Raw genomic sequence first — 27,994 nt, 5'->3', positions numbered from 1 at the left:
ACTTCTTTTTATCTAACAAAATGTTTTTTTAAAAATGTAATTTAATCAACAATGGATATATATTTCCAACTATTTTTTGTTATGTAATTAATTTGAACAAATGATCACATTATAGTGAGTGAATGGGTTTTTAACGTTCTTCTCAACGTACACAGACACCCACACAATACAATTTACGTATTCCTCCTTATCATGATAATTACAATGATGAATAATGATTTTTTTTATTTAATCTTCTGAAAAATGCTAGATTTATAGATTCTATAAATGACAAGAATTTTTGTAAGTATCCTTCCCGAGGTTTCCACTTAGAGGAGTTCCTGCTGCCATCTAGTGGCGTACATGTGTATCGTCACAGTTGTGATGTGAATCTCGTGTGGTCTGTGCAGCAGCACTGGACCAAAAATTTTACAAAACATTCAATTCAAACCCATTTCAGGGTTTCCCAATTTTGAAACTCTTCCAGACATGTCATGACTGTTTAAAAAGAAAAAAAAAAAACTGACAGGCAAAGACAAGTGGCTTTCTGACTCTGGGTGTATTTGAAGTCTCGACAAGCACACACACATGGTATAAAGGCAAAGTCAGCTAAGCAAAAATTGTTACATGCACAGCATGTGAAATAATGTCTTACCAAAGAAAAACAGACAAAACAAATTACTTCACTGGCTGAAGGCTAAGAACATGAACAAGAAACGCTAAAATCCACTTTAAGTCAATTCTAATGAGCAAAAAATTAACCAGACACGGTGTCCATCTGTCCAGCCTGCTTGCAGCATTATCAGACTTCAACACAAACAGCCAAGACTTCAACACAATAATAGCAATATCTTATATAAAATTATGAAAATTATATAAGAGCAAAACACACACACACATATATATATATATATATATATATATATATATATATAGACATAAATATATTATTGGTTATTACACAATTTAAAGGGATAAGTCAGGTTACATCTGTATGCCTTTTGTTTTTGTCCATCCCTTTAAACTGTCTGTGAAAGCAAATATTATGCTTCTCTGTCACTGGAATAGAACTACATTTCAAGTTTTGGACGTTGATCACAGTGATAGCTGTGAGCCTGTTCATTAAGTGCTGTACATTGAAAGAAAATACTGAAAATAATGAAATCATTTGTTTTCAACCACTTTATCCTCTTAAGGGTTACATGGGGGTGAGGTGGACTGGAGCCAATCTAAGCTCCAGAAAATAACAATAATAATAATAATAATAATAATAATAATAATAATAATAATAATACTAATAATAATAATGATAACAACAACAACAACAACAGAACCAAACATATTGGTGGCACATTCTGCTCTGTGACAGAAACAAATCATTTTACAACAGACACAGTATATCAAACATGAGCAGCAAAGTTCAAGTCAATCACAGGAACAATGCACATACACGAAACACAACAAAAAACCCAACTGCATATATACTATATACTGCATAACAACCAGTCAACATTTGGCTTAGTATTTCTCCACACAAAATACAAATGATATTTAAAAAAAACAAATATTATGGTCTCCTGCAGTTAGCTGTAAAGTTATTTCAGTCCCGTAATCCTGATGTGTACAAATATGGAGGCAGGTGGAATACTGGTCCCATCTTTGGATAATAGGTAAATATGACGATAACCTGAGGACAAGAGACAATCCATAGAGGTATTAACAGGCTTCTTTATTTACTTACTTACTTTACAACACCACTGAAGAGAGAATCTGTGTTTTTAGCTTGTGAATAAGTCTTTTAAAGGTCTCACACTTGGTGTAACAATATCACCCATACTTGTGATCAGAAATACACATTTTGAAATCGGTGAGAAAACCTTTCTATCACTAATGTTGCCATACAAAGAGACAACAGTTTGTAGAAGCTGTAGTGTGACTCACAGACCTTGTTCAGTTCAGCCTTACCTTGCTGCATGCAGCTAAGAGGAAGCGTATACTGTCCCACAAAGTCATTCCTGGATGTCTTGTCATAGTCTTCCACCACAAAGCGCACCAAGGCAAGTTCAGGGGTGTGGATGGTGAAACGCAGAGTGTCATACCACACGGGGTTGAACCCTGCAGAGACAACAAATCAGACGGAGACAAGTCCTGATAACAAGTCATCCCACTCATCACCAACATCATCAACACTTAACCCTTAACACTGGTTCTGTCCCACCCTCATTCAAACTTGCTATAATCCTGAAAAAAACCTGGTCTGAACCCTGACAACCTGGATCATTTCAGACCCATGTCCTATCTCCCACTGCTTTGCAAAATATTCGTTCTCACTATTTGTGATCACTCAATTCCAGCAATATCTCCACCCCTGCCAATTGTTTGAAACATTCCAATTCAGTTTCCGCAACCACCACAGCACTGAAACAACCCTACTGAAAGTCATCTCCATCAGATCCAACAACCCAGTCCTTCTCTCCACCATCACAAACTATCTGACTGACATCAAAATCTGGATGGACAATAATTTCCCGAAACTCAACAGCACCAAAACAGAACTCATCATAACTGGACCCAAAGCTCTCCTACCCTCTGCCCAGGACTTCTCCCTCCTCATTGATGGTCATAATGTCACTCTCACCCCCTAAGTTCGTAACCTTGGTATCATAATGAACTCTACCCTCTCCTTCAAATCCCACATTAGCAACATCATCAGGACATCACTCTACCACCTCCGGAACACAGCATGTCTCCGCACCTCCCTCTTTCACTCCACTGCAGAAAAACGCATCCACACCTTTAGAACCTCCAGACTTAACTACTATAATAGTACTCTGTATGGCCTTCCCTCTCCTGACCTCCAAAAACTGCATACATACAAACCCGCACTCACTCCAGAGACCACATTACCCCAATTTCACACTTTATTATATATATATATATATATGTATATATATATATATATATACATACATAATAAATAATATATATAGATACACACAAAAAAATTACTTTTAGAGTCAGTGAGGTAAGGTTTTCTTTTTCGTTTTATGGCAGGTGGCAACCACAGACAGTACCCCACTTTCGCAGATGCATAGAACAAATTGGGTTTCCAGTTACAACAGGAAGTGAGAGGGGGAAATGATGTGTGAAACCAGGTTTAAATTAGCTTCAGGTTGGTCTGAAGTTTTACCAAAGCAGTGTCTATTCCTCTTTCTCTCTGATGAACCGCTGTTATTTTTCTGTTCCTGTCTCAGCCAATGTCACTCTGGTCTCTGGTGTCCACATTTAGGGGCCATTAACTGTGTCTTATAAAACTCCTCAGTGTTTGAATTATTAGGCTGAAAATCAAGTAGTGTGACATTCACTTTATTAATAATAATACTTGTTTACCATTATTCTCTATGTATCTGGTCTCCTGCTTGGCCTGATCCATAGGAACGCCGTGGATCTCCACTCGGACCAGAGGATCCACGATAGAATCCTTTTTTAAGTTGACCTTGGGCAGCTGCTGCCCACTGATCACCTTAAAAAAACCCACAAAGTTCACTTCTTTTTCTGCAACAGTTCATAAATGACTACATGTCTAAAATGCTTTTGCTTTGTTACCTGTATGATGAGCATGACAGGACTATAGCCAGCACCCTTTTGGGGCATTTCAGGATCAAACCTTTCCTCTGCCTCCCTTAGGAATTGGGGTTTCAGGATATAACCACAGCGGCCATTATGACTGAACAGGCCATCGTTCAGGTCCATCCCTTCCCCAGCAGTCTGGAAATTCAAAGCAACTGTGCAAAAGGAAAAAAAGAACTATGTTCACTCTCTTTTATTTAGTTAAGTCACTCTTTGAATTGTCCTCTTGGCAATTTGCCTTGTCTACATTTTTTGTTATTCTAACCCTTGTTGTTATTTTTGCCACTTCACTTTGACCACTAATACATTAAAAACATTACAGTTGCCCTGAGATATATAGTCTAATCTGTTTCTCTGTTGCATTCACCGATTTGGCACCCGGCGTTCCACATTTCCTGAGGATTAAAATTGGAGGAATCTGTTCGGAAGCCAGTGGGATAAACCCTGGTTAACTGCCGGGAGTTGTGGTGCACAAACTCAGCCCCTTAAATAGAGAAAACACATCACAACAATAGTCCAAAATATCTGCTCGAGATAAAACCAAGGTTTGAAAACCATGTCCATTTGATTAAATGTAAATCTTACAGTGTCTTTCATCAACCACTTATTTTAAACTCACCGGCCTCTCTGAGGTGTTTGCGGGCTTTAGACTCAGTAAAAGAGGCCACCTCGTAGAACTTAGAGTGGATGCGGGAGTGTTTGAAGCTGCTGAAGTGGACACTTTTGCAGTAAACCACACAGTCTGACAGCTCTTTGGACAGACGCTGTTTTGACTTCTATGGGGACGTGGAGAAAAGAGATTAGATGTGATAAATTCATAGGTTAATATTAGTTCCGTACACACACACACACACACACACACACACACAAACTAGGAAATTACATTCTATTCCAATTCACTAAGTTTAATCATTAATAAAATGCATTTAATCAAAATGAGTGTGTTTATTTTGGGGCTAATCGGCTTAATATATTAAGCGTTGTGTTCATTCATAAAAACCCACTTCCTGATTTGCATCAGTGTTGCACCATCATTCTTAAAAATGGATGAAAATTTGATTGTCTGTCAATCTCGTGTGTGAGGTCAAAAGGTCGTCCCACCACTAGCTTCCGTACCTTAACCCTGTGACGGACGCTCTCGCGGTGGAGATTGTCTTCATCCATCTCAGCCACTGCATCTTCATCACTGACCTCCTCACTGAGCGGGTTCTCCACCATCCCATTGAAACTCTCCTCCAATCCACCAATTTTCTTAGCCTTCAGCAGAATCTTCCCCTTAAGTTCCTGAAAGAGGCGTATTGGACATAGCTTGAGGTGTTGAAGCTCACTCTCACAAATACATGACTGCCACATGTTTGCTGCAACGTTTGTAAACCAGCCCTTTTCTCACACCTAAGTCCATAGACAATATCTGCATTTTTAGCTTCCAGGGATATGGGAGCTGCTCATCTAATGTTGCCTCATTTGGCGAGTTTGTGTTGCTTAGTTAAATCAGGACAAAGGATTTTAATCACCAAAGTCATGGAATAAAACATTGAAATTTACTGATGGAAAGCAGCAGTGGATTAACAATCCCTGTATGATTTAAAATCGTTGATTCTCTCTATGGATTTAGGTGCAGGGAGTTACCAGTTTACGCACTTCAATTTCTAGGAACAAAAAGCCTGTCTAACTGCAAGATAAAGTGACAAATATGTTCTTAAGATATTGCTGACTTAAGCAGGTGAAGTTGAACCTGCTCTTGAAATGTGTGTGTCCATACATGGAGAGCGGCCATCTTAAAACATCAGTACTTAAAAAACCTGTGGTTAGAACTCAACAATAAACCATTTCCCCAGGAAAACCCTACCAGTTACAGCTTTAAGTAGCAAACCCCTTTTTTGGTAAAGCTATTTTGTGTAAGAGTGTAGAGTGACGCCGAGTTAGGACACAGCTCACCTCAGGGGACGGCAGCCTAATTGGGGCCTTGCCATCCAATGTGCTTTTGAGCAGCTTGTCACCGAGGATGTGGTCGAGGTGTTGGGCCATGACTCTCTGCTGCTCAACACCACAGTGGTTCTCGATGGATAGGATGACGGGATATACTGACACCTGGACATGGGAGAGGAGGAGGTGAAGGGATAGAGGGAGAGAGTGAGTTTGTAATTTAATCTTGGCATCATCATAGAGGAAAGGTAATACACTTGTGTGGTTTATGCTTCACTGGCTGAAAGACTGCCCGGTGCCTGGAGAAGGTGTTATTATGAGGCCGTAATATTCTGTTGCAAACAGCTCTAAACGGCTCTAACATGCAAAGCTGGCAGTTATTGACGTCCACAGATCACAGCCTGCACCACATCATGGTTTCACATTATATCCTGAATGCCACTGTAAAGTTATATCTCAAGCTTCATTTTCTCTGGACAAGATAATGTCCCTTTTCCTGAGTCCACAGTTTGCATTCAATCCTACAAAGTTAAGAACAATCTATTGCAAATAAAGTTACCTTGAAGGCGTAGTTGCCCACCGTGCTGACCACATCTTTGAAGAGTATCTTTGAGGTAAAAGTGTGTCCATGATAGACAATGGGTTCTCCATTGGCACCATCCCAGCAGTCCACTTCCACACACCGACAGCCGCGGTTCAAAGCCCTTTGAAATGTCATCCATTCATTCATTAATGCAAATACGCGGAATATTGTTGTAGTCACGACCATACTAATAAAACCAAAACGAGGGGAGACTGTGTCTCAGTCAAAACCTATTCCATAATGATTCCACTACAAGCACCATCTTAGTGGTTGGTTTGTTGTTGCCGCCATCTTGACTATAACTCAGATGACTCCACACAGAAAGGCTCAAACCAGGATAAAAACCTAAGACCTTGTTGCTGTGAGACACCAGAGACACCAGTGCAGACACCAGAGACACCAGTGCAGATACCAGTGTAGACACCAGTGTAACCACCAGTTTCCCAGTCTTAAAATAAAAAAGTTAAACAGCACTGTCAATGGCATGTTACCAGCTTGCTGGCAGTGTCTGATAAATTCCACAAGAATATGCCAAATATTTTGCCGTGTTGCATGTTGCTGTTTGTGTGCACTTACTTTACTCATTACAAACATCACAGGCAAAGACATTTTCTCCCAGAGCAATTCAATCAAACACAAGTAGAGCTTCTAAATCGGAGTCAGTGCTGCTACCTGATGTATCCTTCCACACTGCTCTGTCCACGGAGTTGGTCCTCCATTAGGTAGGTGTTGTGAGAGGAGGAGATGAAGTAATGGCACAGCGGCTGGCTCATGTCCTGGTAAACCCCCCGTCGCTGTGGGTTGAATATGGATCCCTCAGCTGAGCCGAGGTACATCAGGAAGCCGTCAAATGTCATGGCATTCAGCAGCTTAGCTGAAAAACACATATGTATGGTCACGTACAGTGCACAATTGCATGTTTGGTTTCATGAAGATACAGTACATTCTTTGCAGTCTATGTACTGTACCTCTGTCTGATGGCTCATAGTTTTCAATGAGCTGCTTGGCATGCTGCTGAATGTTGCCCCTCTCCAGCTGCTCCTTTCTCAAGAAGTCCTCCAAATGACTTTGGGAGAGCTTCTGGCTATCAACCGTGTATTTCTGGAAAATCCTCAGTACATCCTCCCGCTGGGTCAACATCTTGTAGAAGAACACAAACTCGTCATCTTCCAGTGTTCCCGACCGGGATTTATCAGCCATCTGAGAGAAGAAAAACAGAACATAGTTCAAGAGCAGGTACATCACGTTTCACAAGGTCTCAAAATGTCCATATAGCTGGTGTAAGACAGTAGTTAGAGGAAAATTATTGAAAAATTATTGTTGAAATCAGAGGAAAGGTGAAAGGCTCTCACAGTGAAGAGACGATGAGCGTGGTGCCCGTTCATATCCACGTTCATCATTTTCAGTAAGTCCTGCACTTCCTTGAAGTTCATCCTACCATCATTGTTCTTGTCTGCTTTTTTGAACCAGTCACTAATCCATCTGTGTACACCTGTTAAGGCACAGGCGTGCAAAGCTCTCATTTTAAAAGCAATAAATGCATGTAAGTGAAAACACTGACAGAAGGATACTGGTCAAGTTTCTCTCGCTCGCCCATGTTCTCCAGGTTCTCGATCAGTTTCCTCATGCCCCTGATCCAGGACTGTGCCTCCTCAGCTGACTCAGCCACCAGGTCCAGGTTGCCCCTGCGACCGCGAAAGACCAGTGTGAAGCATCGCTCGGCCGGAAACTCATCTGCAATGCTGAGCAACACTTCGGACTGGTGGCCCTCTCGTATTGCTTCCACATCACCCACGGAGACTGGACACAGAAAGACATGGAGCCTGAGCTAGAAATCCAAATTCAGGATTCTACATGATTTTGGGTAAGGTGTAATATATTGACAGAAGAGTATGGGTCCAAGAACAAAGCCCTAAGGGTACTCCTTGTTTCACAATACATTTATATAGTATTAATATAAGAGATACAGTGCTTATCTCACCTCACTAGCGTCACTTTGAGATGCCAAATGCGTTGTTCTGGGAGTATACCACAATCTGTGGTAATTAAACCTTCACTGAGATCCAGTAAGAGGAGTACAGAAGTGGAATCTGAATCCACAGAAAGCAGATCCTTTAACACTTTTTTGTCTAAGCACCATTTCAGTGACGTGACAGGTCTAGAAGGCAGACTGAAAACTCTGCCAGCCTTTCCAGACCTTTTAAAAGAATGGAAGGTCAGAGACAGGCTGAATATGGTTTGAGATGTGATCATATCACAATATTTAGCACTGTAGGTCCCAAAACTGGCCACAAATCTTTGGAGACTGTAACTGGCAAAGGTTGAAAGAAGAACGTAGTGATCAAGAACTCAGAAACTGGTAAACTGATGATCTTACATGTGGAATGGACATTACCAGCCTTCCTTGACTGGTACCAGATGGTCATACAGTCATCCTCTAGTTTGAAGTAGCGCTGCTTCTTCCAGGTACGAGACTTGATTTTCCTCATCAATGTCCCCACAAGCATGGATTGGAGGTTTTCATCCCCTTCTATGCATAAAGACATGGGAGGATTTATTAAAAATGTATCGTAATTTAATTGTATGGGGAATACTGTATAATAGTGACAATTCGCAACTATAATTCTTATGATTTACTATTAAAATGAAGACGTTATTTTTACATTAAAAGCCCAGACATGATCCACACTTATTTTTTAAAGAAGCCAACTGTGCCACTGTGAACACCTGACATCACAGAATAACCAGCTGCTAATTAAGAGAACACATTTAGTACAGTCCTAATCATGAAATATGGAAATAAGGGAGCATACCATACAACTACCAGTAAATAACTAGCTTCCACACAACATGTAAGCTCCTGTCAGGCAAGATAGTGGCGGCACATGGCTAAAATGGAACTGGCAGTAACACCAGGAAAGCCAAGAACTAACTACTGAACAGCAGAGCAGTTACCTGAGACTAGAAGACCAATCTGTGCTCTACTTGGACTGGCTACAAGAAAGCCAATGCCAATGCTGGGAATTTTACATCAATGTGTGTAAATGGTGTGATGATGAAAACACTAGACCAAATCAAAGCCAAATGAGCAAGTAGATACTCTGGCCCTGCGGTTGTTCTGAATTGGCCTGAGCAGGAATAATAACTTACTGGGGCCACTCCCTGTGAACGCCATTTGGTGTCTTCTCACGCAGCCATCTAATGAAAAGCACAGAACACAGTAACAATTTATGCATAAATTAAGTAAATACCATTCAAACTGTAGAACATACCATCATATTCCAAGCAGTTTTTTTTATGTGAGTTTGTATGGGGGTACTGTCACAATCAAAGCTGACTGCGCTATGTGCACCTCCGGCAACAAGACCAAGCTTGAGATACAGGTGCTCATGCTCGCTGAGAAAATGGCTGCCAGCGAGGACACAAGAAAGAACAGATTTTAGCCACTTTTTAAATTTATAATATCTTATTATCATGTTCACCTCTTTAGCCAACCATTGGACAGCCCGTACAGATTTTCTCTATGAAAGCAGGTGTGCTGAATAATCACTTTAGTAAACATACAGTACATGTATCACATCATCTATAGATAAAAGTGTCTCACTATTTTGCTATATTTGAAAGCCTTCCTTTAAATGATAGGTGAAGTTAAAATGGATAAAAAAAGACACCAAAAAGAGCTGAAACGTAAGAGATGTGTGACTGACCTGTGGCAGGATCATCCCTGAGTTGTGGTCAGTACTGCTGGCTTTGCAGTGCTGGAACAGATCATATAGCCCAGATCAGGAGCTGCTGCTGCTGTGTCTCTGCACACCACCCAGCAGTGATGAAAGCCTGCAACAACTGAGGCCAGAGTCAGTGTTAGACTCACCTGCCCCTCCTCTCAAGCACTTTTTCACCAGGTCTTTTTTGTCCTGTTGCTTGATCTGTTCGGTGACTTTTACCTTTTAGTAATCATCATGTTTGTTACATAAAAAGAATAGTTATGAGGGGGGAAAAGGTTTGAGTGACAAAAAGGCAACTTTAAAGTGTCATAGAACTCTGATCCTAAAGAGTAAAACCCTTACACGCAACCTGAGCTGTTATTATTGAAGTCTCCTAAAAGAAAATATATGGAGCTTTAGCATGATTTAATGATTCTTTGGCTTTTGAGCATTGAATTAAACAATAACACCATGACTTTTCTCACCTAAGATGTGATGATGAGATCAGTACTGACTGAGAACACATGATAAAAATGATTATGGGCCAAGATGTTGAGAAAGAAAAATGGAAGGTCCATGTATGTGGAGCCTGCTTGTGAAGTGAATTAAATGGTAAATCAAAATAGTTTTTAAGTCATTCTGTGCTTGCCTTAGCATTTCACTAACTTATTTCACAACTGCAGTCACTCCAGCTCTACCTTTTCCTTGTCACCTGATTCCCCACAGCTAGCTGCACGTGTTGTTCCCCAATCCTTTATTAAATCCTCAATGTGTGTGTGAGAGAGGAATATTTTCACCTAGTATCTTCATTTGGACTTGTTAACTATGTTTTTTTGAATATGGATTGAGATATTGAGACAATAAACTATCAAAGGGATATTTTGGTGAATCATCATCAGTGACGATTGCACTTCAGTTTTCTCTTCATTAATTCATAACTTCTAGCATTTAACGTACTCACCCATTACGGCCACATTGAACTGCTTTTGCACAGGTGTCCACCTGACCTTGTCCATTGTCAAATTACCTCATTACATGTAGCTTGTCTTCTCACAGATGTGGCCTAGAAGCGTTTGTTTTTACGGTCATGCCAGGTAGAGGACCAGCTGAGCTCCAGCACAGGGACTTGCCGTGTTTTCTGTACCGTGTAATGTTACTAAGCTCCTTCATCAAACTTTGATCAGGCCAGTTTAGTTGAAGGCCACGGAGGCAGCACATCAGCGAGAGAGTCATCACCAAATTAAACTGTCGAGAGCTTATGTCCAGACTGATTACTGACATCACTAATGCATCTGAGAGGTCAAACGCAGAAGTGTGTAGCAGTATGAATATTGTGTCTGCGCTCTTCATCTCTGTTCCCTGCTCAGTTTCTGAGGCATTAATAATACACAGCTTTGGCTCAGCTTCCTGCCTCAAATTACAGAGTGAGCAAAGATTAAAATGGAGGGGCTCCGTAATAATGACCTCCTAAGAAAAGAGGAAAAATGCAGCTGCCAGCAGCAACCTCCACAATAGATGACTCGAAGTCACTGAAAGCGGACATCATTGTGGTTATGCATTTTTTAACCATGGATGGAGGTGGTGTACAATTACCCAATAGTATGAGAACTCTAATGTGTTTTTATCATATGTCTTTGAAAGTACTTAAGTCCATGCTACGTAACACACAAAATGTTACACACAATAAGCCTGCCATCCATTAAAAACTATACATTTCATGTAATTTAGTGTTTCAGCCTTGATTAAACCTATTGTATCTGTGGAAAAAATTATTTCCACAGCTCTATGCACATATTAAACAAACAACACGCAGCAGCAGACCTATAAATAAGATAACAGCACTCATTCAACACATAACACAGTAATGATATGGTAGCTAGTGAGGGCATCGTCACTGACCTCATGATATGATTTGATTACAATTATCAATTCCATTTGATTTGACTCCACAATGCATTGTCCTTGTTTTTCCATAAGTGCATGGTCAATTTTACATGAATATTAATTATTTCTTTATGAATGTTGGGTGGGTCCAATGGTATCACATTGGTTTCATTTCATATGAAATTATACTGCAGCTACCCATGCTTTTAGGGAGAGTAATTCAGCACATTCAGTTTCCTCCACCACCATTCCTGCTACTCCACCTCCTCTTTCTCCTGCTGCTGCACTGGCTTCTGGGACACAAGAATGATGGGCCTCCTCCTCCATGGCTTCCTCGTCCTCCACCTTGGCCATATATGAGCCTGACCAAATCAAAGAAAACACTGGTAGAGTTGTTAGATAGAAACATGGGAGGATGGAGCATACACACACCACATAGCATGTTCCTACCACCACCCAGTGGTTATAATTTAGATTACACCCAATTAATAAATAACCAGAAGAGCATGTATATTTAAATTAAGATTCAGAACACCTATGTAGCAGAACAAAATGCAAACCAGCAATATTACACAGTAAAAGTAGTCCATAGGTAGGGCTGGGTTAAAAATAAAATATTTATAATATTTTTTCCGTTTTTAAGCCCCAACTCAGCTCTGACGTGTCAACCTTTGCCTGTGTGTGGCCATATTATCCTGATTCCTGTTTTATTAATGCAATACAGTATGTTGCTCCATTTACCATGCTAATAATAATGCTGCAGCATCGTTGAGTTTGAGTTTTGTGACATCTGTGAGGGCAGCTCGGTGTGGGTCGTTTATGTGCCGTAAAGACTAGAATATAGGCGCACTCCATATTTAGGGGCGGCTGGTTTGACCAGTGTGTTACGACAGTGGGAGTGGGCAGTCTGACGGCTCTGTAGTCACGATAACATAAAAACGTCCTTTATGTGGTGCTCCAAAACGACCGTACTCACGTTGAGCATGAGAAAGTTGAGCAAGTATACTTTTGTTCACAACCATGGCATTGTTAAATGGTATACTTTGTGACCGCCGTTCAATTCCTTTTTACAAACTTTGAAAAAAAAAAAAAAGCGCATGAGACTGATAAAACAGACACACCCGAGGATTAATATTACATTTTTTGTACATGCCCATGATGACGCCCAAGTTAAACGCTACCGCGGCCACACCCCGTCTGGCAAAGTTGACTCACAAAGTGTAAGAGGACACCAGTGAGGGGCAGGGAAAGTAAAGCTGTGTCTACAAATACTTGCGAGCTGAACACTGACACGAAAAGACAAGCTTTACCGCCATCATGAAGTTGCCTTTGAGGACTATTTTCCTTCTTTTACTCGTTTCTGGAACGTTAGCGCAAGATGGTACGTGATTGTGATTATTACCATGTTGTATCTGTCGTGTTGTAAATGTCTCACTACAAAATGGTAGACTGTAGTCTGTGTATATTATTCCACTTGCCCTTTACGACGACACGGGGAATGCATATGGCTAATTTAAGTCAAGACTGTGGTTGTATTGCCTGCAACAGGGGAGGCAATTATCCGAGCACAGTGATTGCCAAAGTGAGGGCTGCGGACCCTGATGGGCCAAAGCTATTGTAGGTGGAGTCTTCATAAAAAAAAGCAAACTGAATAATTAAAAATACTTATTGATTAATCAATTAGTTCCTGCTGAGATTAAATAGTTACAAAGTTATCCCTCACAACATGTATCAGGCTTATTCTTCTTTCAGGATGTTGTCCCAGAATTGTTTTACAAGAAAATGCCCATAAATCATACATCAGAACATGCAATGTGACTGTTAATGGTGGGTTGTGGAATTTTGTTTAAAGTTTGCAAACAAATTGCAAAAATCGCACAGGAAATGAATTGAAAGCATAGTTAAGTTGGAAAACATGGATAACTGCTCATCAGCTGAGTCACTGAGTTCGACAAAAAAACATCTGTTTGATCGTAAAGACAAAAGCACATCTGGGATCCCTGCAAACTGTGTATGTTCGTTTGTTCGAGACCGAACGTAGCCTCAAATCAGTACTGGCATTTATTTTTATACCACAGCCAAGGTCACACCTTGGATCCAAGCCTTACTCAGCCTGTGTGGTTCATTAAAGCTGCAGTGGGCAGGACAGAAACGCATTTTTGTAATAATTTAGAGTGATTTTTACTCTTGAACATGGTGAGAACAAGACAAAAAAAGGGAGTGAGTTAAGACTTTTTTTACATGAAGACAAGACTTGTTTCAGAAAGTAAAGAAAACAGGAAGTTGTAAAAGGTGTTGTATTTGCCAACTAGTCTGACTCGTCTGGAGGCAAAACCACAGCATAACAATGAAATGGTTATGTTGAATATTAAAGTTTTTTTTTTTTTTGAAGTGCACTAAGAACCTCCCTGTGACAGAGAAGTGTGCATATGACATTATCAGGCAAATACGTTTTTTTATGGGTGTGTACTCCATATTTTTTTATCATAATATTAGTCTGTGCCGCCTTCTAACCCAGAAGGCGGCACAGGTTCTGGTCCAGGCTCTTGTCATCTCACGCTTGGATTACTGCAACTCCCTCCTGGCTGGTCTCCCTGCGTGTGCCATACGACCCCTGCAACTCATCCAGAATGCAGCAGCTCGACTGGTCTTCAACTTACCAAAATTCTCCCACACTACACCTCTCCTCCGCTCCCTTCACTGGCTTCCTGTAGCTGCTCGCATCCGCTTCAAGACTCTAGTGCTTGCGTTCCATGCTACAAACGGATCCGGTCCAGCCTACATCCAGGACATGATCAAAACCTACACCCCAGCCCGCCCACTTCGCTCTGCATTGGCAAACCGGCTCGCTGCCCCCTCACTGACAGGATCGCAGAGGCATTTACAGAACTCCAGACTGTTCACTGTCCTCGCTCCCAAATGGTGGAACGAGCTCCCCATCGACATCCGGACAGCGGAAAGCCTCCACATCTTCCGCCGCCGACTAAAAACACATTTCTTCCGACTCTACCTCGACTAAGACGATAACGACGACGACAAAAAAAAAAAAAAAAAAAAAAAAAAAAAAAAAATGTATCGCACTTATGACTAGCACTTCATAGTTTGATTTACTTGAAGCTCTTACTTACTTCTAGCACTTATTTGTACCCAAATGTTTAAATGCACTTATTGTAAGTCGCTTTGGATAAAAGCGTCTGCTAAATGACATGTAATGTAATGTAATGTAGTCAGTATGCTGGAACACTGTTGTGTGTGTGTTGCAGCCTCTGGGCTAAAACAGTGCTGGCATGTGCTTTTCTATTGAGAAACACCACCAGTTTCAGTGCTTACTCATGCTTTAAAAAGCTACTCGTGTATGATAGTCCGGTGCCATAGCAACCAGAAAATACAGTGTATGAGTCTTTGCAACACACAGACACCAAGCACATGTGTTTTTACTTCTTACAGTGAGGGTGGAGACAGTAGAGTCAAGTATTAAAAAGCAAATAAAAACTGTACAGGGTCCATCGCTGTGAGTCAAAACTGAAAATATATTCTTCTAGTTTTACTGTGTGTTAGGTATACTATGTCCAGTGCTGATTGACATGCAGTTCTCATTCTTTTCTTGCAGATTTTAACTTGTTCGATGCCCTTGATGACCCAGGTGAGTGACTCTTTCAGTAGAAGAACATTTCACAAACATTGTAAATGCTCCATATGACCTAAAAGCTGTTTCAATACAATACAATTTGGTGTGGGAGAGTGAGCAATTTATAAACTTCAGTTTCCAGGCAGAGAATGCAGAGATAAAGCAGCATAAAATAAGAATATATTATAGACTTAAGCAAATGTAGAATTGTGAATTCTGAACTGTCCCTTTAAAATTTCTTCTCAGGGTTGTGGTTTTCCTCAGAAATCTGCAGCTACAGAGCTTCTCTCCTGTTGACTTGCTGCCAGACATTAACACTGTAAAATCTTTTGTTCCTACAGATCCAACACCTCCAAAACCTGAGGAGAAGCCAAAAGCCCCAGAGAAGCCAAAAAATGATGGTCGGTACCCTCTTAGAGTTGTTCAAAAAATACTCCAACACGCATTCATTTTCTTTCTATGCGAGCTACAGGCAGGATGTGGTTAAACTAGCTTGGCATAGAAAACTGTACATCACACAATAAGGGAAGTTTTGTTTGTTCTTAAACCTCTTCTCAATCCCACTTTCTGTTCTACTCCAGGTGGATTGGACCTTCTAGATGCATTTGGACTAGGTAAAATACAATGTGCAAGCTGTTAGTGTTTGTTTAAATGTGACACACCCACATAAATTAACCTTACAGCTAAGGCTGCTCTCATTTAACTTAGTTTATATTGAGTCCTGCTCTGGGCGTGAGGCTATTTTCCCCACACAAGTGGATAGTTCTGACTGAAACATGCAAAAACAGGTCACACTTGTCTGTGATATCTTAAGAACATTTTCACTGCTTTAACTAAAACAAAAACTGAAGTTTGCTCACTCTCCCACACCAAAGTCCATACACGGGACATGTGTGGTGCTGGTCTACTGCTGCTTTGTTTGGCAAGTTTATGTCACAGACCTGAACAAAGGTTTCCAACCACTGAAGTCCCAAAATAAAACAGCTTAATAATGGAGGCAGCAATGGATCAACAACTCATGTGTGCAGTGACGTAAAATCACTGATTTTCTTCAAGGCCATTAGTGCAGAGAGTGAGTGAGTGAAGGACTTTTCAATAAATAAAGCGGTTGCAGAGATAAAGCAGCAGACATTTTTTAAAGATATTGTAGCCCCATTGTAAACAAAGATTTTATTAGGTGAGGCTTTTGTTCAGTGACAAAAATCCTATGAAGTCTGTGACAGAACAAATAGATAACGAAACTGTTCCACTTCAGGACTTATGAAAAGCTGTGATAGGCAAAGCTTTTTAATGTAACCATATTCATGTATTTTGATATGACATAGATGCTACAATTTTCCTTTTTGACATGAATCATTTGTCACTAGATGAGACACCGACTGAGAAACCAAAGAAACCAAGTTCTAGAGATTCTGGTAGGTTGTTTAACTTTTTTTTAAAGGTGCACCTCCAGTATTTTTTAGTCACACGTGTTGAGATATTGATTTCGTTGATCAATTCACACAGAGGTAGCTACGCGAAGTGCACTTATTTATCTTTTTATAAATTGTCATTTGATCAGTGTTTAAATTCTATGTACCTTTACTACAGGTGGCTTCGGATTGGATCTGGAGGATGCTTTGGGTCCAGGTAAAGCTATCAGAGACTGGTGCTGATGCTGAAAAAAAAAGGAGCATTTGGATCACAACTGACAGTTCAGCCTCTCTGCCTCTCTGCTCGTCCCTCACAGTGCTGTGGCAATTTAGCTTTCTGGCCTGTCCGGCTATTCTGATTAGTTTTTCCTTTATTCTTTGATCCAGTTTCCCACCATGACAATCTGGTGATAATGTTTTTGTACCCACAGAACCCAACCCCAAACCTGACAAACCTAATGTCAACCTACCAGACAAGAACGGAGGAGGTGAGGCTGTTTGTTGCTTCTGTGAAGTTAACGTGTGAATAGTTTGTGTCTATATGTTCAGTCATATAGATGATGGATGTATTAATTTTTTTTTTTTATAGGTGGTGGAAATTTTGGTGACTCTGACTTGCTCGATATTGGTGGTGGGGACTACAAGCCTGATGGGGGCCACTCAGGAGGAAAAGGTTAGACATCAGTGACATTTTAAACACATTATAACAGTTGTTATTACGTCATAGCCAAGCAGCCCCTTACAAGATAAAATAGATATTCCATGGAAATGAATTGTCAATAAATTTTGTGATTGGAAAGTGATTTAATAATTTGAATAACTTCTAATACTTAAATTACAAACAATACAAATGTTTAGTGAATAGTATTCTATACTGTTGGTTTTGTTAGTGCCTTTTACAATCAGGGATTCCCCCACCACCCCCGCACCACTAATCTCATGTCATGTTCCATTGTTGCGTTATGTGGTTGTCCTTTGCTGCTGCTGACTCAGTGTCTCTAGGTGATTGTCATGAAAACATTTATTTATTGCCATGCTCCCAGTCTGGCTAATTTTGTAGGCAGTCACATGGTCACATGCCATTTCCTTTTTTTTCCAAGTTGTTAGAAGAGAAATGGAAATATTTAGTAGTCGACACAATACAGAGTCAACAGTATGTGACTTCTGCCTTATATTCCTTATTGACATGTTTTGAGTATGTGCAGTGTGAATACACAATAAATAATGTAGATAGCAGAATTGTACTTAATTATATATTTAATTTCAGTTGTAGTAATACTACTTTTGTAGTACAAGGTCATTTAAAGTAAAAAAAAAAAGGAAAATACAACAGTAGTATTGACCGATTGGTAATCAAATATTTTAATAATCATTTTAAGTATTTTTCAATATTTTTTATAAATAAAAAAGTTCTTTCCTTTCAATTTATTAGATGTGAATATGTTCTGGTTTCTTTGCTCCTCTGTAAGAGCAAAATGAATGTCGTTTGGTTTATTTTGGTCGATTTTGTCTTTGTGTCTTTCAGAAGGAATTAGTTTTTCTTCTGCCAAAGACAAAAAAGAAAAAGGGATAAAAAGCCACAGACTTTCCAGTATAATTGAATCCACATGACTGTGGTAATCTGTTGTTAACTGCAGCTCACTGCACTCCGAACTTCTCAGCTAAAATTTTACCAAAAAAACAAATTATATAAGAGTAAGCTCAGTGACGAGACAGTACAACTGGGCGTAATCTCTTTCATGTTGAGAGAGATTACGTAAACAAGTCACATCCACAGTTCCACTGCACTTTCCTCAGTGTCAACAAAAAAATATTTGAAAATGTCTAACATGACTTTTTCTTTTGACTCCAGGTCAGGCAGGGGATTCAGGCTATGATCAGGGTAAGTCTTTTCTCTTCTATTAACCGAGTCTTCTGCATCTCAGTCCACTGACTTGTCTGGAAAAGTGCATCATTCAGTGTATAGATACATTTGAATACAAATGTCAGAATGTCAGCCACTAGCAACAGCAATGTCTCCCAGAAGACTAACCAGGTTTCTTATGCTTTTAATGCTCGTCATTACAATATCGTGAGAACTAATGACATTCCTATCAATGTCACTGCTGATTTAAGATGTTTTTTGATCATGACACACTATATAATGACTACTACTGAACTCAAAACTCAATTAATTTGAACTAGTGCTGAGTGGAATGACCAAAGATTTAAAAATTGTTTCACGGTATACAACAGTGTTTATTTATGCATGATTATGAACGAGTGCTCCAGGGAGAGAGAGGCACGGTTGACTGTGTGTGTGGGTGTCTGCTTGTATTGAGTGAGCGGCACAATATAGAGTGTTTGTGTGAGTGCGTAACTGCATACATTATTGGTACTATTGGTGTGTTTTCTGCTAAGTTGGTGGAGTAAAGTGGTCATTGCTGCAGTAATAACAACAGTTAACTTCTTCAGCTAAGTCCTTAGCATGTGTGGTGCACTGTTCGACGGGGGACCCTTTTCACTGCTGCAAATGTTTCATATGCTGGTCTTGTGGTATATGAAAAATTAAAAAAAAACAAACAAAAAAAACCAAAAAAAAAAAACGCGATGAACTGGTATTCTGCCCACCACTAAATGAAACTACTTGCGGAGGGGGCATGAACAGCTCAGTGCATCCACGTTGTCATGTGATGACTCATACTGCATGGAACTTGTGTCAAAGTTGTTGTGACTTTATCCCATGTTATATTTTGTACTTTTTAGTCCAGGACAAATAACAAAACCAGGGCTTACGTGACACAAAGCTATGTTGACTAGCTCCGTTAGCGTCAACTCTGCTAGCAACCTGTGACTGTGTGTGCACGCGTGTGTAGCTACATAATCTTTGTGACAGTACATCTAAAACCACATTCAAAAAACTTGAATTGACAACCCCAAGACATGTGGGTGGGCTTGCTGTTATTCAAAATTGCTGCCAGTGGGGACACACGGAAAAACAAATTGTAGCTGCTTTAAGTGTAACTAATCCCCTAAACCACTTTTGTGATCCAGGTGCAAATCTTCACAGTTTAGTGTAAAGTATTGTTACTCTCTGTGAAGTATACGGGCAGAGAAGAACCCTAAAGCACGACAGAGGCAGAAATCAGTTCAAAGAAGTGTTCAGTTTACTTGATCACAAAATAGGCAGGAGTCAAAAATGACCAGAGATTCAGTACAGTAAGGCTATAAATATTATAAATAAGGACTCAGTAAACCTGAATCCAAACAGCAGGCTAGAATCCAGGCATTCAGGACACGAAACGTTATTAGGATTAGTCATAATTCAAGTTCAAGATATCTTGAATTATCTTGAATTGAAGATATCTACTTTGTCCCTTTTAGATATCTCTTGAATGAAGTTTCAGAGAGCCAGAATTAAGTTGTAGAATTAGAGATACCTATGACGACAAACCCCTTACACATGAACGGCAAAAGTGAAATTCTGTCGCAGAAAAAGCGTAATTACGGATATCTACAAGTACAGTTATTTCATACTAGTCAATGAAATTACAGTCAAAGATAGGTAATTCCATATGGTCAAACTTGGCGATTAAATGTTAAAGAAGTTTGCCATAGAAGCGCAGTGTGAGCAACACCTTGTTGGACGTCTGCAACTTGGTGTCAGATTTCACTACTTGACCACACCCACCCACTATTCCAGACCCAAAACTACTGACATTTTTATCATCTATTAGATGTTTTTAAAACAGAATTTTGGTACCGCTCTCCAGACATCAAGGCATTGTGTCTTTGCAGGTTCTATCTTGTATTATTCATTTATTTTCTCTGTTCAACCATCACCAAGGTTATATTTATTATAAATATATATTATATTTATTGTGAACTCTTGTATTCTTCACAGGTGGCGATGAACAACCTCAAGGTAAATAAATCCCTCATCTTTGTTTTTGTGCTTCCTCTCTTTGTTTGTATGATGTGTAATTGCCACTGTGGGCATCATTATGTTTCCCTGGACAACTAATTTGCTCTGTGTTCCTGTCGGTAATTTCCTGTTTCCTGTCTTGGAGGAAGCAGTGTGTTCACTGCTTCTGTTTTAATGGTGAAATCTTGTACTATCTTGTGGGTTATACCTATATATTTAATTTGTTGTCATACTTGTGGCTTTCAAAGCACTGGAGTTTTTCCATAATCAGACCATATTTGTAGCAGCTTGATGTTGGAATTCTTAGTATTAAGATCTCGGTGTCTTTGACTATTGGATCGAGTTTTTAGTGGTATATCCTTCACATTAGTACCCCTGGTCTGGTTTCTGTGGCTAAAACGATACAACTTTGTGTCGTTTCAGATCCAGACCTTCCGTGGGGCCAAATCCTGAAGATGCTTAATACTAACATGCCTGAGGAATTCTATGTGTGGATGTCCAACTTAAAGCAAATCTTAACCCCTCTGTTAGAGAGGGCCATGGATCTGCTCCATGCTATACCATGAGCCATTGTCCCATGTTCTGATTGACCCTCTGGTCTGAGGTTACGTCCGATTAGTGCTTTATTGGTGAACTGTTGGACATGATGATGGACAAATCAATACAGTTGTATGGTCTTTGAAAGGTCAGGAATCGGCAAGGAATCTTTTTCGGTGCTTAAGCTTGACTTGTATTTCCACTTGAGCTCCACACTGCACTCTACAAGTGCAGTGAGTGGAGAAAATGACGTGTAACAAATTTAGTAAAAAATCTGCTTTAGGCAACAATATACTTAATATTTTTGACAGCCTTCTCCAACTGGAAACTGATTTATTTTGTTTTTTGTGGATATGCAACCTGTGGTTTTCTCAGTCTTATTGACACTTAATCTGAAATATCAATAAAGGAAAACTATAATTCAGAGCTGCTGCTAAACCACCATGTCAGGTTTACACCAGCAGCACTGACAGTGATAACTGAGTGCTGAGTTTATCCTGCGATTCCAGATTTACCAGACACCCTATAGTTGGGCGTGGACACCCAGTACTTTTCCTTTTTTTCTTTTACTCTCCACCCTGCTCTCCTCTCCATGAAGTCTCATGACTCATTTATTCTTTTTTATGGTAATACAACAATAGTGTCGCAGTTAGGTGTTGAATTCTGTTATGGGGGGCACAATACAGTACACGTGTATGTGTTAGTTCTCTGAAAACTTTGCTCATGTTGGTGGGTTTTTTTGTATGGTGGAAGATCATATGTTTACATCAAAATAAGCTTATATATATCACAAGAACTGATTTAGAGAGAGTGCTGTTGATGAATAACTTTAATGTAATCTGTGTGCACGTCTTCAGTAGTTCAAGTGTGTTTTGGTAATCTGAAAATATTGTTTACATGTGTGGAGAGCAGAGTCTCTGTGTGTGTGTGTTATTTTTGTTGTCGTTATCGCTTCATGACTTGACACGCTTGGTTTCTGCTTTGCTGTCAGTTTAAACATTACAGTGGTCCATAGTCAGCGCACCTATTCACGCATTCTTAACATTCCAAGCACTGATGTAAACGAGAGCTGTGTGATAATAGATACACACGATGTGGAATTACTTTGAAGACTGTGTCCTCGAATCTCGACTATTGCAATCACGTGAGACTTGACTGTGATCTTGCATGATCACGATAAAAGGAATTTTTGCTACCATTTTATTGTCCACCAAGCAGAGGGTTTGCAATATGAGTGGATATTAAGTAAAGTTAAAAAACTAGCAAAACAGTTATCAAACTTTACGGTAAATGTAGGTGTTTGTTTTGAAATATGTTATATATGGTGCAACGTAAACTTATTCTTAAATGTCTTGTCATTTAAAAACACAATCAGCGTCTTTGAGTTATATTTGATCAGGTTCTGTTTTTCTCTTCTGGTCTTTTGCACCATATGAATCGTGCCTTGTGTTTTATTTTGGTAACTGGCCACAGCATATTTATTTTTGATGGGTTCTTTGTTAACGCTTGGGTTATGTTTGCCTCCGAGTCTTTGTGGGATTTGTAAATGTACTGCAATCACTGCTGTGTAAGAAAGTCATGATTAATGCATGAATAAATCCGTAGAACAATCAGTGTTCAGTTCTAAGTGTTTGGTGTTTGATGCATGTGAAGCAGCAGGAGTGAAGAGTAACAGTGAGAAAAACAAGTTTCCCAGCGTCTCAGGTTAAATATGCAGCAGGCAGGAGCTGACTGATTTCTGCACAACAGAAAAAGAAATCAGAACTTCAGTAATTGGGAAATGCTTGCAGTGTGAAGTGAAGCCACATAGCCTTATTCTAAAATTTATATGCAGGTTGTGCCACTGAGGAAGTGAAGCCTGAGTGGAAATACATACTTTTCTGTGTGAACACCTTCTGTTTTAAACCTAAATCCCTCCTCAGGGTTGAAATCCAGCTCTAGAAGGAAGAGTGTAGCTTTGGCCTTCAGGTGTCTTTCATGTGTGTAGTAAAGAACATGCACCTAATGCTCAGCGTTTTTCAGCATTGAGTCATTCTGTATGTTGGCATCCTGTTTTCTTTTTGCAGTTCTTTGTTTGTACAGACACTGCCCTATTTTTTAACTTACTGCACCGTCACGTGACGCAGCTCCCGCCTTTGCTCATAACTCACTGTGGTTTTCTAGCCAGGCAACAGATGTGTATGTGTATGTGTGTGTGTGTGTGTGTGTGTGTGTGTGTTGCCTCTGTGATCTAACCCGCCCTGGGGCTTGGGTGTGTTCATTGTCCATATTAAAACCAGCTTTTAGGACTTCTATCCCTTCACCACTGCTTGTCAGTTACACAGAGTACAATACTGTCATACAGTTTTGTTTTGCTTTTGACTTAACTACATTTTGACTGAAGTTTTCCATCCGTTTACAGTGCATTCTGGGAACATGTTTTGTAGATTCTGGCTCTGATTAAAGTTTTTTTTTGCCTGCCACCTCGTGGAAAACCGAGGTTATGACAGTTCAGGCTGAGGGAGTGGAAAAAAAGTGAAGCAGATGAGATTTTGATAATGATAAAAAAAAAATCATCTGTCTCATGATTAATCGATCACAAAACTAATTTATTTTAATATATAAAGAAGTACTATGACTTAAGCATCTTAAATGTGAAAATATCCTAGTATCTTTTCTCCCCTGGCAGTAAATCTAATATCCTTTGGTTTGTGCAAGTCATCATTTTGAAGTTCAGTTTTCTTAACATTTTACGGTTAAATCAGTTATTGGAGAAAATGATTTACAGGTCGATCATTGGTAGTTTTAGCCTTTGTTTGTTTGTTCTTAAAGGATACACATTTATTGTTTGTGTATGTCGTCCTGCAGAAGCTGGATCTGGACAGATCGCAGGAATCGTCAGTGCTATAGGAATGGCTCTGGCAGGAGCTGCGGGCAGTTACATTGCTTACCAGAAGAAAAAGCTCTGCTTCAAAATTCAGGGAGGTCAGTATGCTTTTTTGTTTGTTTTTTTTATCCTTCAAAGCCTGCCATTTTTACTAAAATGCATATACGATAGACTCCATACAGACAACACAAGCATGTAAAAGCAAATTAAAGAATGCAGGATATAGTTTTGAACACATTACACTGATGAAAGTGTTCTTTGTTCAGGTACAGATCCAGAGAGCGGTAAACATGCGCAAGGCAGTCACTCTGATCCACAAGGTAAGTTCCTGATTTTTTTTTCAGCCTCAGATACTTCATCTAACAGGGAGTTGATGTAATGAGTTTAACTTGAGACCATTTAGAGTAAAGGAGTTCATGTAGAGGATTAGCACAGTGTGGCTCAGCTGTGACTCTCCAGTGCAGCTTCAAAGAGCTGAATGATGAACAGTATTCCTATATTCTCTAACATATACAGAGTATAAGCAAAACACAATGCAGTATATAAATGTATCAGCGGTTATGCAGGTACAGTACTGTGCAGAAGTCTTAGGCCACCATTAGATTTGTTGTTTTAGCAATGCTATAATGACAATAGATGATAATTATTTCTATTTCACTTTACTGGAACACATCCAGAAAATATGTACGCAGTTTTTTGTTGTTTAAAAAAAAAAAAAAAAAAATCAGAAAAAAACTAAAAAAACTTCCTCTGCAGGTGTCAAGTATTTATAGCGTGATCTACCCTTTCACTTGAACAATAACATCATAATAATAATATCATATTTGAGCTCATTTAGAATAACTTAAAGTAAAACAGCATTTCCGCTGGCAGTTTTGTAGAGCTGAATAAATACAGTCAAATCAAAGTATGCGATTACTGCAAAAAATATAAAGATATATTAAAATCAAAAGATCATATTTGTCGAATACTTCTTTAAATTGTATTTTAAAGTATTGTAAGTAAAAGTACTTAATTGGATTTGTACAAATTATTCAAAAATGGCACTGAACTGAACTAAAGCATAAAGTTGTTATTTTTAATTTTGCTTTTACTTAAGTATATAAGCATCCATTATAGAACAAAATCTATTAGATAATTATAAAAGAAAATGTCATATTAGTCACAGAGCCTTTGTGGAGCCTGACACCTGGTGGTGAACTGCATGTAGTGCAGTCCCCTTCACTCACGCTGCTCTTTTCAACTTCCAGTTTTCAGCAACCTGCTCAGGACCAACTAGTCCACTTTTAATGCACAAGACAAGAAGAGGAGGAGGAGAAGAAAGAAGAAACAGTCTCTGTGTCTTTCTACTCATTTATTTTTTAAAAAACAATACCAAAAACACAACTGTACGCTGAAAGTACTCGTAGTTTCCTGTCATTTGTTTTCCGTTTAATTTTAACAAACTGGTTGCGTGATGATTTTCACATGCAGTAGTTATGCACAGAGCCGTCTTTGTGTCTGTGTGCTTCAGCAGTGTGTGAGTACTGGTCATGTGAATATAGTGTTATGGTTTTTTTTTTCTTTGTTTGTCACACTTGACTCTATGTTATAGAGAAAGAGTGTGTTGTTAAATACAGTTGCTCTATGGGTGGGGTTAGGCAGGTAGAGAGTGTCTGTTACAGATTTTTTTTTTTTTTTTTCTGTGGTCATTTGGGTGTAGCAGACCCCACTCAGTTGGCATAAGAAGGATCAAACATGTCATTTTCATTTGTTTTGGCAAGAATGTATGTAGAATCTTTCCTTTTTTCCTTTTTTTTTTGGCTTAAGCTGTTGTTAAAGCAAACTTAAAATATTTTCAAATTAAAAGCCTACCAGAAACAGGATATACTGCTGAAAGGCTTTTTATATGCAATCTATTTCTCAGGAATAGCCTGTTTTAATTGACAGGAAACTGTTGAACAGTTTAGGCTCTTGTAATAAAGTTAGTTTTGAACAGAAAGAAGGTGATAGCCAATTAATTAGCTCCTGCATATAGCTATATTTATGTTATCATTAACTCTAAAAGAAAAAATCCACAACACTCTCTATGCAAATCATGGATGTACCTCTCCACATGTTAGTCCCTCCTCTTCTGGGCACAGAAAAACAACCAAATGATTGATTAAACCGTATCACTAAAAATCTCAGTTTTAGAGATAAAACTGAGTGTTTTTTCTTGACTGCTGTGTTTGCCCCTGTGCCTCGCACTGAAAACATGGCTGCCAGCAGGGACACGGGGGACAGGCACAATTGCAGCCATGTAATAATAGGCTCACCTAATAAAATATACACCTGCAGAAGTCTATGACATTTTAAGAATATGTTTGACACTTTACCGCATCATGAGACAGCATTTTTTAACTTGAACATTACATTTCTGTTGCCTTGTGAATAACTCGCTCCTTCCACACCAAAGTCTATTCAGAAATGCAATTTTACATCATGGCACATAGGAGTTGATGAGCCACCACTGCCGCCATCATTAAATCAAATGTGCTATTTGCTGAATGTCATGTTTGAAATCCTTTGTTTGGATTTACTTGAGTGACACAAAGTTACCAAAAAAAGTAGCAGTGGACCAGCAGCTCTTGTGTCCCTGCAAATTAATAACGCTGATTTTCTCTATGGACTTTGGTGCAGGGGTGTACAAACTTCAGTTTCCAGTCAGAATATGCCATCTACTCTAAATTTATTTTATGCAAACATAATCTTAAGACGTCATAGACTCTTACAGACTCATACAAGCACATTTAAAAAAAACGGACTTGCAGAGTGTTCAGCTCTCAGGGCTAATGGATGTTAAAGAATGATAATGTATAGTGAGCTGTAAATATTTTAGAGCCATGTGTATAGATGCCTCCTGAGTTTTGCTTTCAGTGTGATGCTGCTTGGCGCTTTGAGCATTTTACTGTCCACATTCATGTTCTCAGTTTGAAGTGTGTTGTGGGAATTTCTCGTGTCGTGACTTTTGAGTTTAACAAGCAGAATCTTTATCCAGGTGTGTCGCACCTGATGATCAGGTGAATGTTACTTTTTTTGATTGGATTTAAAGCGTGTGTGTGTACATGTTTTCAATAAAAACCTTGTACAGTTTGACTATTTTAGCATTCCCCCCCTCCCCATCACATGCAACACAGACTTATCTGAAGTCAAACATTTGCCGACAGACTGTAACTGACTATGCCATCGATAGGGTCAGTCCACGATTAATGTAACCGAGTCCTGTTATTGTGATGCTATTGGATAATGTTACACCACGGCCTTTTGTTTACAGCTTGTACAGGTTTTTTGGAGTTTCTATCCAGACAAAACCAAACTTTTTTTCTAGAGGCCATGTTCTTTTTCCTTCAATGTATTGATCACCTAACTTGTTTAGGTTTAGAAATCCACTTATCAGCAGTGTTGGATTCAACAATGGATTAAATATAATAATCTATATGCATATTTAAAAAAACGCATGTTTAAATGCTGTACTTACGGTAAATGTTGCCAGGATGTGCCAGTTGCCTTAATCTGTCCTGTAATAGAATAGTCCTGCAATTACAAATGATAATACACAATTATAACAGTATAATTGAAAGAAAGAATGACATGATTATTTTTTTCAATGACGGCTGAAGATATCATTTGGTTCTCCATATGTTATTAAAAAGCACAAAAGACGCACACAGACAAACTAAATGCTCTTGTCTGGTTGTGATTTATTATGGAGAATCTCATATGATTTTAGTCTTTGTTTCAAATTAAAACTTAAGCTCTTTCTTTTTGTAACATTAGAACTAGATTAGCACTTAACACAAAATTTGTGAGTCCAGAAAAGGCAAGGACCCTCTTAAGGTATCATAGATTTGAGTAGGTGTTGATTTTATTACTCTTCTGACATACAAAACATGTAAAACGCGTTATTCCGGAATTTTTTG

General features: G+C 39.2%; 2 protein-coding genes across 4 annotated transcripts; one reads left to right on the top strand and one right to left on the bottom strand.

Moving 5' to 3' along the window:
• Positions 1–300: 300 nt before the first annotated feature.
• LOC131477310 (1-phosphatidylinositol 4,5-bisphosphate phosphodiesterase delta-4-like) lies at positions 301–27,590 on the bottom strand. Of its 2 annotated transcripts, XM_058654827.1 has the most exons (18): positions 27,553–27,590; positions 11,970–12,068; positions 9,826–9,961; positions 9,269–9,316; positions 8,496–8,648; positions 7,690–7,918; positions 7,471–7,600; positions 7,087–7,318; positions 6,791–6,992; positions 6,095–6,239; positions 5,548–5,700; positions 4,726–4,893; positions 4,229–4,385; positions 3,977–4,093; positions 3,586–3,764; positions 3,370–3,502; positions 1,945–2,094; positions 301–1,666 (listed from the first exon to the last, which is right to left on the bottom strand). In XM_058654827.1, the coding sequence occupies exons 4-18, from the start codon at positions 9,291–9,293 to the stop codon at positions 1,575–1,577; spliced, it is 2,265 nt and encodes a 754-aa protein (XP_058510810.1). In that variant the 5' UTR covers positions 9,294–9,316; positions 9,826–9,961; positions 11,970–12,068; positions 27,553–27,590; the 3' UTR covers positions 301–1,574. The 2 variants fall into 2 exon arrangements, with proteins under 2 accessions (XP_058510810.1, XP_058510809.1); XM_058654826.1 differs by having other exon boundaries at positions 9,826–12,068.
• On the top strand, positions 12,919–27,167 carry cd99 (CD99 molecule). 2 transcript variants are annotated; one of them, XM_058654828.1, is made up of 13 exons: positions 12,920–13,087; positions 15,317–15,349; positions 15,676–15,735; positions 15,916–15,948; positions 16,702–16,749; positions 16,925–16,963; positions 17,178–17,234; positions 17,336–17,419; positions 18,599–18,628; positions 20,630–20,650; positions 24,035–24,151; positions 24,320–24,373; positions 25,304–27,167. In XM_058654828.1, exons 1-13 carry the CDS (start codon positions 13,024–13,026, stop codon positions 25,330–25,332), a joined length of 669 nt encoding a protein of 222 aa, XP_058510811.1. In that variant the 5' UTR covers positions 12,920–13,023; the 3' UTR covers positions 25,333–27,167. The 2 variants fall into 2 exon arrangements, with proteins under 2 accessions (XP_058510812.1, XP_058510811.1); XM_058654829.1 differs by lacking the exons at positions 24,035–24,151; positions 24,320–24,373; positions 25,304–27,167 and adding an exon at positions 21,074–22,800 and having other exon boundaries at positions 12,919–13,087.
• Positions 27,591–27,994: the final 404 nt, after the last annotated feature.

Source organism: Solea solea, chromosome 2, assembly GCF_958295425.1.
Source record: "Solea solea chromosome 2, fSolSol10.1, whole genome shotgun sequence".
Taxonomy (NCBI): domain Eukaryota; kingdom Metazoa; phylum Chordata; class Actinopteri; order Pleuronectiformes; family Soleidae; genus Solea; species Solea solea.
This window is presented reverse-complemented; position numbering and strand designations above follow the sequence as displayed.